The sequence below is a fragment of the Simochromis diagramma genome, unplaced genomic scaffold (genome assembly GCF_900408965.1).
Source record: "Simochromis diagramma unplaced genomic scaffold, fSimDia1.1 OVJJ01000603.1, whole genome shotgun sequence".
Lineage (NCBI taxonomy): Eukaryota > Metazoa > Chordata > Actinopteri > Cichliformes > Cichlidae > Simochromis > Simochromis diagramma.
The window spans coordinates 14207929-14219818 of record NW_024387414.1 but is presented as its reverse complement, the minus strand read 5'-3'; the positions used below and the strand labels follow the sequence as shown (position 1 = coordinate 14219818).

Sequence of the window (11890 nt, the reverse complement as noted above, 5' to 3'; positions counted from 1 at the left end):
CAGTACTGCATGTGCATATTTACTGCATTTCAATAGCAGTCCTCTAATCTTCTTGACCACTTATGGAACTTTAGATGTCTAGTGTCAATGTTGAAAAGCCTGCTTAGCTTCTGAAATCAGATGAGAGAGTATGTCCGGAGCAAAGCTATGAGATGAGCCTGGTTATCAAACAGTAGGTAAAACAGATCTTTCATGCGATCCACCAAACCCAAATGGTAATAAAAGCCTTGAAAAAAGAAAAAAAAAATATATATATATATATATATATATATATATATATATATATATATATATATATATATATATATATATATATATATATATATATTTTTTTTTTTTTTAATATATTTGCAGGACCTTTAAAATTGTACATGGCCTTATTAAATATGCTAAATTTATTGTACAAAAACTTAGTGTAAACAGACTTATTTCAGTATACAGCAGGTGCTTGATAATGTACTGAGAGACCACACCATGTCACTGCAGGAATCAGGATTAAGACACAATGAAAATAGCCTGTTAATATTAAATAATAGTCTTGAGAATAATCACAGATGTAAATGTATTTTATTAAAAGCTCAGCGTAACACCACGTAAGCCCACCTGTTTTAAATCCTTTAATTATGACAATGAAGCTTGTTCAAAGCTCAATATGTAAACAAAGAATGTACAGAATTAAGCAGTTTTACAGTTGTTACATCTGTTGTTAGTAAACTAGACCAAGTACATCAGTTATTTGTCATGCAAGTGCCTTCACAATCACGTGAAACTCATTTTTCACTAACATCATCCTGCACTGTGAAGCGTGAATGAGTAACATGTCAGGAATGTTTTGGCTTGGTGGATTTCTGCCACACATTATCATGTAAACCTAAGAAAAACACATAGTGAGTAAAATATCTCCTGACTAGAGGTACACGTCTAAACAGTCTAAGTCGACTATAAAGCTTTGTCCCAATAACTAACAAAGAAGTAAGGAATGTATCGTCCTGCTTCCCTCCTGTTTTTTGAGATTGTCAAAGTTCATCACATCTAAAATCACAAAGGCTCAAAACCGACTTTTAAAGCATCAAAATATTGCACCAACCTGCATTTCATTATAACTTAAAAGCAAATCTTAACAATGTAATACTGAACTCAAAGTTTCAACATTCACAGAAATCAAGTGTTAAAAAGTAAAAACAAAAGTAAAAGCGGGGCCACTAACCAAACTATCATCTGCAAAATATTTACACCAACAACAGCTGACAATGTTTGTTCACCAAGTCTTAATGGCACAAAGCTTATTTTATCTTTGTTACATTACTAGATCTGACTTCTTGTGGTTTGAACAGTCATTATTTGAGTTTACATACTTTTGTCTAATGTTCATAAATTAATTACATGAAAACAACACAGTGATTAAATGATCAAAGCGCTTCTTGACTGGCTGAAAACCAAACAGTACATCAGCATAATGTGTTTGTATGTATTTCCTGTTAATGGTTATTTAAGCTGTAACTGACTCTAAATTAATAACGATAAAGACGTTTGGCCTCAACAACAAACCAAAGGGAGCTCAACACGCTCTAGTTTAATGAAATGCATGCAAGTAGCAATTAATTTTTTTAAGTATCTTCCATCTGCCAGCGCATCAACTGCAAATCCAACACTCAATCACACAGAAGGTTTTAAATACAGAGGCTTAAAACGGAGCCAAATCACGTAGATTAAAATATTCTGATATTTAGTTTTGCTAAATATCAAATATTAAATTGTTGAAAACAACAGGACAACACAGATTTTGGTTGCCTTTCATGTATGTGCTTAGTCAAACCCTCACAAAGGCCTATTCAAAAACTGGAAATATTTCTAGAGGACACAAAGAGGTGATAAACCAAACCATAAGGAAGCTTTTTTGCCACCACACCAAAAACAAACAAACATACATACATACATTTTGACTAGGACTCTCAACATTAACGCATCATCATGATTAATGTGATTAAAATTTTTGGCGGTCAGAATGGACAAACTTTGGACAAACTGCCCGAAATACATTGACGGAGACATTTCAGGGATTTTGAGTCATTCTGCAATTCAGATGGGTTAATTGCATAAAATTTTAATCGCGTTAAGTGTGATGACGGATTAATCTGCATTAATGTTGACAACCCTAGTTTTGAGCCGTAAGTAAAAAATGTATTTATTTCAATTTCAAGTTATTTTCTCAGAAGTTAGTTAGTCAAAGATTTTACTCATAGATGCCAAAAAATGTTTGTTGTCCATACAGCTTCCATACATGCTTGTTGTTTTTGTGACTTAAGCTATTGAAGTCAGCAGCAAGTCGATAGACTGTGCTCCATTAGCCAAACACAGTCTATCGTTTTTGTGTCCCCTGTAAATCTTTCAGGTGTTGTCTGTGCAGCACTTCTCTGTAGTTGGTTATTTTCTCTGAATGTTTCTAAATCTGCTCGTGTTTTTTCTATTTACCTGTGCTTTTAAAACAAAAAAACTGCAGTGTGTTCAACTCTCTCTGATGCTGATGCTGCTGCTACTTGCGTGTGTGGATGTATGAAGGAAAGTCCGCAGTATCCACAATACCGTTGAGACCTTAGCACCAAAATGATTAAGAACAAAGCAATGCTATCAGTTATAAAACCACTTTAAGTCACTAACGCATCAGAGTTCATGAAAATACTTGAAAATGCAATGTCACAAAACACGTGTGAGTTTCACTGTCAGCATAAAGTGAGTCACTACCTAACAACCAAGTCTGAACCATCAGGAGGGACACAAACGTGAAGCAGCTCCCAGCATTAAAAATTCACTCTTACATATCAATATATCTATACATCAATTAAGTGTACTCAGCTGTACTCTGCACAAATAGGAAAATATGCACATTAAAAGTCAAGTGAATTTGAAATAAACTTTCATCTGATTAAACTACTCCGAGTTCTTGGCATAAATTTGTGTGTCTGTGTGCGCACACAGGAAATGACGTATTATTATATACGTTCACACCATTGTTCACTTTACCTCAGAAGAACAAGGCTCTATCTTTTCGACATATCCCACTGTAGTTTGAGATCTATGTATAAAAATACGGGTACATCTTATACAGCATGTATTTAAAGGGGCTGCATCAAAGTATGGCTTTGACATACGTTTGGGACTCCTCATCCTCAACTAAACTTGTGTATTACAGACGTATCCATTATTTTTACATTTGTTATAAAGTATCTTACTCTGTAAAATACATATTATTGTACTGTCTTAGTAAAAGCGGTTTATAGAAACATGGAGGAATAAGCCACACAGTGAAACTTAACATTGAAGGAAAGTCAGCTTCCATCCTGAGAATCTGTTTGAATCCATTTCATGTTATCATTTACATGTGTCGGTGTTTAACCCTCAAGTGACCATGCTCCTTTAGCCACTAAAATGACCAAGTGTGGTCATTTATGACCCTATTATATTATATGCAAGAACTCTTTTTTTTTTTTTTAAAGGGCTCTGTTAGTGCTTATCATACCTATGCTCTAATATCATTCAATAATGCTTTTTTATGCTCTTTTGCATTGTTTATGCAAAAAACAGACCTTATTGTCTGTCTGTTACTTCTATTGAAACTATTTTCTTTGTTTCAATAATACTAGGGGGAAAAAAAGATTCATTTTAAACCTTGAGGTATGTTTGTTTTACAGCATGCCAATTTTAACTCTAAAATATAGGGGAAAAGAACATTTAAAAAAGGAACTGCTGAAAACTCTAGATGAAGTAACTATCAAATTCATAGTAGGGAACATTAAAGTAATCCCAGTATAAATATAGTCCTACTCGGCCACTTGAAGTTTAAACTTTAGAGGTGAGAGGCAGTGATGGCTTCAGTTTTGTGTTTGTTGTCTAGAGTCATCCTGATGTAGAGGGTCTTTTTTCCGGTCTGTGTCCTATCGCGAGCGAGCCGAAAAGCAACGCATGTACTCAGTTAGCCAGGGGTTGAACTCAGGTTGGACCACTTTTCTGGCCTTGTCCAGGTCAGCAGATTTGGCTCTCCGCCGCTCAGACCGCTGAGTCTGGATATGACGCTCCACCTCCCGCCTGGTCTTAGCACGCAGAGCCGATTCATAGATCTATCAGGTAAACAAAAATCCAATGTAACAACAAGCTTCTGTATGTACCTGTCAACAAATCCACTATGACAGTAAAATAACCTCATTAGTCGAAGCCACTGGGCCGACGTTGTGCGTCTTCCTTCCTGCAGTGTCTGCATCTTTCTCCCCCGACCCATACAAGGCGAAAGGATGTCTGCTCTCCTTACTGTCCTCTCTGGGCAGTCGAGATGGTGCAGGCCTGACCCGCTGTGATCGCCGGGGTTGCCTCAAGGACTTTGAGGGTTTACTCTGCTGTGGTCGGGGTCCTTCAGAGTCTCTCTCTATAAACAGAAGAAGCAAACGGGCTAAAGCGCCACCAACATGGAAGAGGAACTCACAAAATAAACCAGAGGCACTATAAACTATCTATGGACGTTGCTTATAACAGAAAGTTGTTTGCTAAAAGCAAAATACAAATTGACTTAACTTTAATCAACTTTCAGTTCATCATTTCATTAACAGTGTTTATTATAACGCTTTTTCATTTATTTATTTATTTTTAATTGACTCAGCAACTGTTAATTACTTATTACCTCTGTTGCTGGCTCTCTGCTCCTCTTGTAGTACCTTTGTCTCCCTCATAGCATCAGATGCTGGGCCAAAAGAGCAAAGAAAATCGTAAGTTACAGTAAAGTATCAAGCATGTATCCCTACAATGCAGTAATAGGGCAACTGAATGAAAAAGAAATAAAGGAGCTGGACAAGAGGGCTCAAATTTGGAGAATAAACTTGACAACCAAAAGCTTTGAGTCAAAGACTTAAGAATTTTTCCGGGAACATTATTATTACTATTATTATTATTATTATTATGAACAACCCACATCATCCACTGCATGAGTATGTGAGTGGGCTGAGCAGCTCCTTTAGTCACAGACTGAAACACCCTCGCTGCAGGAAGGAGCGCTTTCACAGATCATTTATCCCAACAGCAGTTAGACTCTATAACTCCTCAATCACAATGTCATAAGTCACTGGACACTGTGAACATCCACGGTCACCACTTCATGCATAATGGACCTTCCATGTGTATGGACATTTGCAGGTATATATGTATGTATATGTATACATATGTATATTTAGTGTATACATGTGTGTGTGTACATGTCTATAAATAGGAATAGTAGTGGTACAATAGCTATATCAAGCTATATTTCCAACCATATCCATAATCACATACTGTGTATGCTACCATTGTATATAGTGTATTATCTTACTTTTTTTTTCATTGATTGTACTTATTTGTATTTTTGTATTTCCTTCTGATATCTGTACCTGAGCTGAGGTGATGCAAAAATTTCCCCGTTGTGGGATCAATAAAGTCTTATCTTATCTTTATTATTATTATTATTATATTTTCGGTGGCTTTAATACATAATATTTAAAATGATACATCCCAGTATGTTATTAAGGGTTTTATACAGGTTACCATGAAGTGCAGACTGTGCAGCAGGCCCTGTATCCTCCTCCTCTTCTTGAATAGGAAGCCTGGGTACGGGCCCCGAGGTTCTGCTCTGCTCCTGCTGTGTGTCCGTCCTCGCACCCCCACACTCCTCGAGCTCAGCCTCCGCGCGGCCACCGGTCTCCTCCTGGTCCCGTACCTGGTTCTTGCTTGGAGGAATAGGAGGACTTCTACCTCCCGAGTCCGAGTCAGTATCGGAGCCGCTCCAGAACCAGGGGTTGTGCGTGTGTTCCAGCAGCCTGCGGGTCAGCCTGTACTTCAACATCTCCTCGTAACATTTAGTGTACGTGTCCCATTTGGGATCTTTGAACTTCTTCATGTACTCCGAGCGGATCCTCTTCGCCACCATCTTGCTCCTCTGAAAACTCTATAAACTGAAAAAAACAGCTTGTTGTTACTCAAGCAGAACACGCCTAAACAGCCTCCACGCCCCTTTACACACAGCTCCGTGTTTGTTAGCACCGCCAGACATTTAAAAGATAATGGGGAAGCCGTTAAAACCAATGACGGAGCAGCACGAGGGGTTCCCCCTCCTCTAAGGAGCCCGCCTACATCCTGTCGAAGGCGGATGCAGGCGGGGGCAGTTTGCCTCCTTGTGTTAGGAAAGAGGACAAAAGACAAATCTGGGGACAATTACATAGTAAATGATCCATTTTTCATTCATTTAATCGGCGTTTCATTTTTTTTTAAATGGCCTCCGGTAAAAACCGTTACATCGTTAAGAGCAGAAAGTTCCTGAACGCGATGACGTAGGTGCCACCTTCTCCTTTGATTGGCCGCAGAGGTGTAAACTGCTCTTGAGTATTCCAATTTACAGGTCGGATACAAATCAGTGTGAAAAAAGGAAACAAGAAACAAAAAAACACGACAGGCTGTGAAACGCATTCAGCTACAGCTCTACAAGCCTGTCCTCACTGCTGAAAAATGCTGTTCCGTAGTCCAGCTAATCAACACATGCGTACAGAAAGCACAAGTGTACCATACGCCATTAGGCTGTAACTGAGAATCAGTGAGCTGGCTATTTATTGCCTGTAGCTTTTATAGCTATTACCTCCTCATGACAAATGTGTTATTTATAAACCTCCATTATTAATCATATGGCGCTAATACTGACACAGGGCAGCGATAATAGCCTGTCAGCGCCCGCAGGTGAAGCGCAGTAAACGTTAAATGTCACAGACCATCCATCGTCACTACTCAACAGCAGTGCGCGCCTCGCACGGAGAAATTCGGGGCTGTAACTGTCTAATTTTGCATACAGTAAATATACTCACACCGGGGTCGGATTTCACGGAAGCAGAGCAGGACAGATGGCGTTCACAGTGCCGCTGCTGTAATCACACACTGGACTGCGTCTCCGAGCTTAGCTCCGCCCACCTGAAGACGTTTTTAAAAAGCCAAACACACCCGCAACAGGTGGCCCCGCGCCGGGGTGTCAGGAATGCCGTCTGTGCGGCCATGGAACTTGTACAAAATGGCAAAAGAGGATGGAAATACAGTTTGTTTTTGTTGTATAAGGTATGAGCCGTTTAGGCTTCAGTGATTACACCTAGGCCGACTTGTTAATTAAGATAAATGGTGCTCTGTAGGGGGGGAAACAGGAAACATGTTGTCTTACAATAGGCTACTCGGGTGCTATAAATGATGTGCGCGCCTGCAGCCTACTCCCAAACCTACATCTACATAACCTGTGAGCTTATAGGCATATAAGGTATAATTTTGCGGAGATGACCCACTGTACCCGGAGTCTGGTTGTGTCTAAAGATGGTCTGGGGGCCGGTGGGTGAGCTCCTATGGTCGTGCAGGGAGGGTGTCAGGTGTCGGATATGCTACTAATCCAGTCAGTCTAAAAGGCTGAGCTGCTGCTGCTGCCTTTGCGCATTCCTGGCAAGTCAAACACCGACTGTCGGCAACTGCTCGAAGGCGTCGCCCTTCAATACCTCTTTCACCTAGCAGCCCCTCCCCCTGCCTCTCGTCCATCCAAATATGATCCAGACATTAGTGCCAGCTCGCATTTAGATGTCCATGAATGCGCCCTGCACCTGGTCTTTCGTGGAACAATTAGCCGCACTATGTTTCGTTTAGTGGTTATGCCGGTTTATTTCCCACAGTTCTTGCAGGATTTGTTGAATACTGTAATATTGCATTGTTGGCTTATGGCAAATTTATCTTTTAAGAGATAAAAATGTATTTATCGTCTGATTTCCCTGCGCTTTTGTTTGTCATCCTCTGCCAATACCGGAAAAACAAGACCAGGGGCAAAGTTACCAAATAATGGACTTTAATAAATTATCAATATGTATATACACTTACATTCACATGTGTTGGGCAACATGTTGTTCTTATTTTTTTATTAAAGTTTTTTTGGTGGATGCATGGTTCAGTGGTGGTTTTCACAGCCTTTCTCCGTGCAACACAGACAACAGACAGCCATAAAATATGCACATTTTTGAAAGGATTAAAAAATGCATATGAATGTCAGCAGCGCGGACAGACAGTCCATCGACAGCAGAGTGTTGTCGTGCCGCAGAGGTCGATCCTCCTCCTTGCTTGATCTCCAGACGGCTGGTGGTAAAAATGATTGAGATGATGGAGAAGCTGGAGAAAAAGATGAAGGATTTAGAAGCACTTCCTGTGGACAATGCTGGGGCCGGCCTCGTCGTACTCCTGCTTGGAGATCCACATCTGCTGGAAGGTGGACAGGGAAGCCAGGATGGAGCCACCGATCCAGACGGAGTACTTCCTCTCGGGAGGAGCAATGATCTGGAGGAGGAAAGAATGGATTAGTAAAGTGCCGGTTGCTATAAGTGAACAAGTGTTCAGTGAAATCGGGTGCGTATTTGCCAATTTATGCATAAAATATTTCAATCTTCTTGTAAACTCTGAAGCTTTTGCTTCTCTGATTTGAGTTCAATTTCAAGTACCTTGATCTTCATGGTGCTGGGAGCCAGGGCAGTGATCTCCTTCTGCATACGGTCAGCAATACCAGGGTACATGGTGGTACCGCCGGAGAGCACATTGTTGGCGTACAGATCCTTACGGATGTCAATATCGCACTTCATGATGCTGTTGTAGGCAGTCTCATGAATACCAGCAGACTCCATACCTGTTCAGATGAGATGAAAAAGTGTTAAGAAATTATTACCCGGTATGTACCAGTAGCCTCCATAAGTCTATTTGGTGGCAAAAACTTTTTTTTAAAGAACTGATTCTTTGAAGTACCGATGAAGGAAGGCTGGAAGAGGGTCTCGGGGCAACGGAACCTCTCGTTACCAATGGTGATGACCTGACCGTCGGGAAGCTCGTAGCTCTTCTCCAGGGAGGAGGAGGAGGCAGCGGTGGCCATCTCGTTCTCGAAGTCCAGAGCCACATAGCACAGCTTCTCCTTGATATCACGCACGATCTCACGCTCGGCTGTGGAGTTATAAGTTGATAAGTTATTATTCAGAGTGCCAAAAGCGTGAAGCGTGAAATACTAATGTGCGTAATAACACGGATTTAATGGGCTAAACTACACAAATTCTTCGCTGTTGTGAACATGTACACATCTTATTTTCACTCAATTTAAAACAATATCTTTACATTTAAGTATCAATATGCTCGCATGTGGGCATTAATACGCCTTACAAAGTGTGACAATTATTTGCTGCGCCTTTTTATCTGTATGGGTAAATCTTTGATCAAAGCATGTCATAGCAAATTATCCCAAACACTGCTAATAAAATTGAACGCTAACTGACAATTTAGACTCGTCTTCGCCCAGATAATGTCTTGCTAGAAAATGTTAGTTTCCTTCTTTCTTTTTCCTCTTTCTTTCAGGCCGTGTTGATTATTGTTCAATTGCTCACCAGTGGTCACGAAGGAGTAGCCACGCTCAGTCAGGATCTTCATCAGGTAGTCGGTCAGATCGCGACCAGCCAGGTCCAGACGCATGATGGCGTGGGGCAGGGCGTAACCCTCATAGACTGGGACGTTGTGGGTCACACCATCACCAGCATCCAGCACAATACCTATAGAGAGCCACGGAGAAAATTTAGTAAAGTCCGAGCGACAAAAAAGGAAAAAAAAACGGTTAAAAAATACGTTTTGTGCGTAAAATTATGGGTAAAGTGGGTGCTTGGGGGTGAATTTACGAGATAAAGTCAAATAAACCTACATGAACAGTTCCAGAAAGGCTGGTCGAGTGTGCGTAAAAGTTGTGCGTAAAGGCGTTTTGTTGTGAAATTGCTCCCTCAATAGTTATTGTCATTTATGTTAGATCGATTGACTATGTCAGTAACATATTATTAAGTAATAAGCTAAGCTAGCTATATGTGTTATATGTGTTTAGTAAGCGATGTTTGTTTATTTGTTTTATGTCAGTCTTACCAGTGGTACGGCCGGAAGCGTACAGGGACAGCACAGCCTGGATGGCCACATACATGGCAGGGACGTTGAAGGTCTCAAACATGATCTGGGTCATCTTCTCCCTGTTGGCCTTGGGGTTCAGTGGGGCCTCAGTGAGCAGGGTGGGGTGCTCCTCGGGGGCCACTCTCAGCTCGTTGTAGAAGGTGTGGTGCCAGATCTTCTCCATATCGTCCCAGTTGGTGATGATGCCGTGCTCAATGGGGTACTTCAGAGTCAGGATACCCCTCTTGCTCTGGGCCTCGTCACCGACGTAGGAGTCCTTCTGACCCATACCGACCATGACACCCTGAAGGGAGGAGAGAGGGGAAAATAAAAGGAAGGTTAGCCGGGGACGTCAACTGATCCATACAGATGTGCGACCTTTCCTGGACAGATTAAAGTCTTCGGACAGACATAGTGACCATTGCGTAAATGTGCCACATATCAGTCACAGAGACAGACAGAGCAGTTGTGAAGTTGGCACTTCATCTGTTACTAATTTAAAGGCTGCTCCAGGTAAAAGAAGCCAAAAATTTTGTGACTGCGCTGATATCAGCTGCGCAAGCAGCTGAACTTTTACAATAATTTTTAGCAATAAATGTTAAATGTTTTAACAATCCAAAATGTTAATTTATTGTTTTTGTTTATTGCATTTTGATTTTAATTTATTTTTTGGAAGGTTAATTGTATTTCTTGATATTGAACAGTGTGATGGGTGAGGTGTGACAATTAGTGAGTGTGAAATAATGACTGCCGCCAATTAGTCCAGGCTAATATCAAGTCTATCGGTTAATTTTCTTCGCTGTTTACCTGGTGGCGGGGACGGCCGACGATAGAGGGGAACACGGCCCTGGGGGCATCGTCTCCGGCGAAGCCAGCCTTCACCAGGCCGGAGCCGTTGTCGCACACAAGGGCGGTAGTCTCATCGTCGTCACACATGTTGGCTTCTGTAAGAGAGGAGAGGAAGACAAAATATTTGAGTTTAGATCACATCAAATCCATAATGTATGTGACAGAAATGAATTACACAGTAAGGCGTTGATTAACTCTATCATTATTTTGTATTCTCATCCTACGTGTGGCTAAAAAGACTAAAAATAATTTCACGGAGCATGAACCTGTTCAAGTCCACTGCTTGCGCTATATAAATCTATGGTGCATTAACAAACCAACGCGTGATGAGTATCTTTTGTAAACGTCAATTAAATCTTATTAAAAGTAACTGATATTATTTTTAAATTTTCTATTGGAATTTGGCCAGACTTGTCTAAGATTTACTTTTTATTTAATCTTAGAAGAAATCAAGGCTCTAAAATAAGCTAAAGTTGAACCAAAATCCCTAGTATTCCCATTGTCTCACCAATCCTCCCTCAGGTAAATTTCTCTCGTTTTTAAATTGTCATAAAGTAGAACAGCTTAAGATCAGACCAGAAACTCAGTCCAAATGTTTTATCTACCTATCTATCAATTTATCAGTTATTTAGTCTATTTAATTACAGATCTGATAGTTTAGGCTTCTCCTGTCAAGCACAGTGTTTGTGTTCTGCCTCCTCAACTGTAAACAGTTCTTCTTCCTTCAAGTCTCTCCTATGGTTTAGCTATCCTCCAGCAGTCGTGTTGCCCCAAATCAGCCTCAAGTCCTATGCCTCCTGTCCCCGGTGGTCCTTCCTAATTTTTGCCCCTAAGTAATTGCAGTGGCTCCCCGGTTAAGGCTTAGTCTAGTGTCCCAGCCTGGATGAGTGGCTTCAGGAGTGTCAGGTCCTAGCAGGGTCTTACCTTAGGGGTGTGTCTGCGGCTCGGAGAGAACGACCCAACCAGTGCTGCTGCTGAACCAGCTACAGTCCTTACTGCTGCCTGTCCACCTTTTATACCGAACGTCCACCATTCACAAACCTCAGCACTGGCCCCC

The 11890-nt window shown here is 40.9% G+C and overlaps 2 protein-coding genes across 4 annotated transcripts; both read right to left on the bottom strand.

Annotated features, from left to right (window-relative positions):
• Nucleotides 1-548: 548 nt before the first annotated feature.
• On the bottom strand, nt 549-7001 carry ccsapb (centriole, cilia and spindle-associated protein b). Of its 3 annotated transcripts, none has more exons than XM_040011567.1 (5): nt 6870-7001; nt 5563-5962; nt 4670-4729; nt 4197-4417; nt 549-4115 (listed from the first exon to the last, which is right to left on the bottom strand). In XM_040011567.1, exons 2-5 carry the CDS (start codon nt 5942-5944, stop codon nt 3933-3935), a joined length of 846 nt encoding a protein of 281 aa, XP_039867501.1. In that variant the 5' UTR covers nt 5945-5962; nt 6870-7001; the 3' UTR covers nt 549-3932. The 3 variants fall into 3 exon arrangements, with proteins under 3 accessions (XP_039867501.1, XP_039867499.1, XP_039867500.1); XM_040011565.1 differs by having other exon boundaries at nt 5563-5969; nt 6870-7000; XM_040011566.1 differs by lacking the exon at nt 6870-7001 and having other exon boundaries at nt 5563-6859.
• A 918-nt stretch (nt 7002-7919) lies between these two features.
• acta1b (actin alpha 1, skeletal muscle b) lies at nt 7920-11890 on the bottom strand. The gene is made up of 7 exons (XM_040011564.1): nt 11758-11890; nt 10792-10928; nt 9964-10288; nt 9444-9605; nt 8818-9009; nt 8520-8701; nt 7920-8358 (listed from the first exon to the last, which is right to left on the bottom strand). Exons 2-7 carry the CDS (start codon nt 10918-10920, stop codon nt 8215-8217), a joined length of 1134 nt encoding a protein of 377 aa, XP_039867498.1. The 5' UTR covers nt 10921-10928; nt 11758-11890; the 3' UTR covers nt 7920-8214.

Coding starts and splice junctions, on each gene's coding strand:
- ccsapb (XM_040011567.1), bottom strand. CDS start 5,944: ATGGTGGCGAAGAGGATCCGCTCGGAGTACATGAAGAAGTTCAAAGAT. Junction 4,418..4,669: donor GCAGAGAGCCAGCAACAGAG/GTAATAAGTAAT, acceptor TTCTGTTTATAG/AGAGAGACTCTGAAGGACCC. Junction 4,116..4,196: donor CAGTGGCTTCGACTAATGAG/GTTATTTTACTG, acceptor TTTACCTGATAG/ATCTATGAATCGGCTCTGCG.
- acta1b (XM_040011564.1), bottom strand. CDS start 10,920: ATGTGTGACGACGATGAGACTACCGCCCTTGTGTGCGACAACGGCTCC. Junction 10,289..10,791: donor TCGGCCGTCCCCGCCACCAG/GTAAACAGCGAA, acceptor TCCTCCCTTCAG/GGTGTCATGGTCGGTATGGG. Junction 8,359..8,519: donor CCAGCACCATGAAGATCAAG/GTACTTGAAATT, acceptor TTCCTCCTCCAG/ATCATTGCTCCTCCCGAGAG.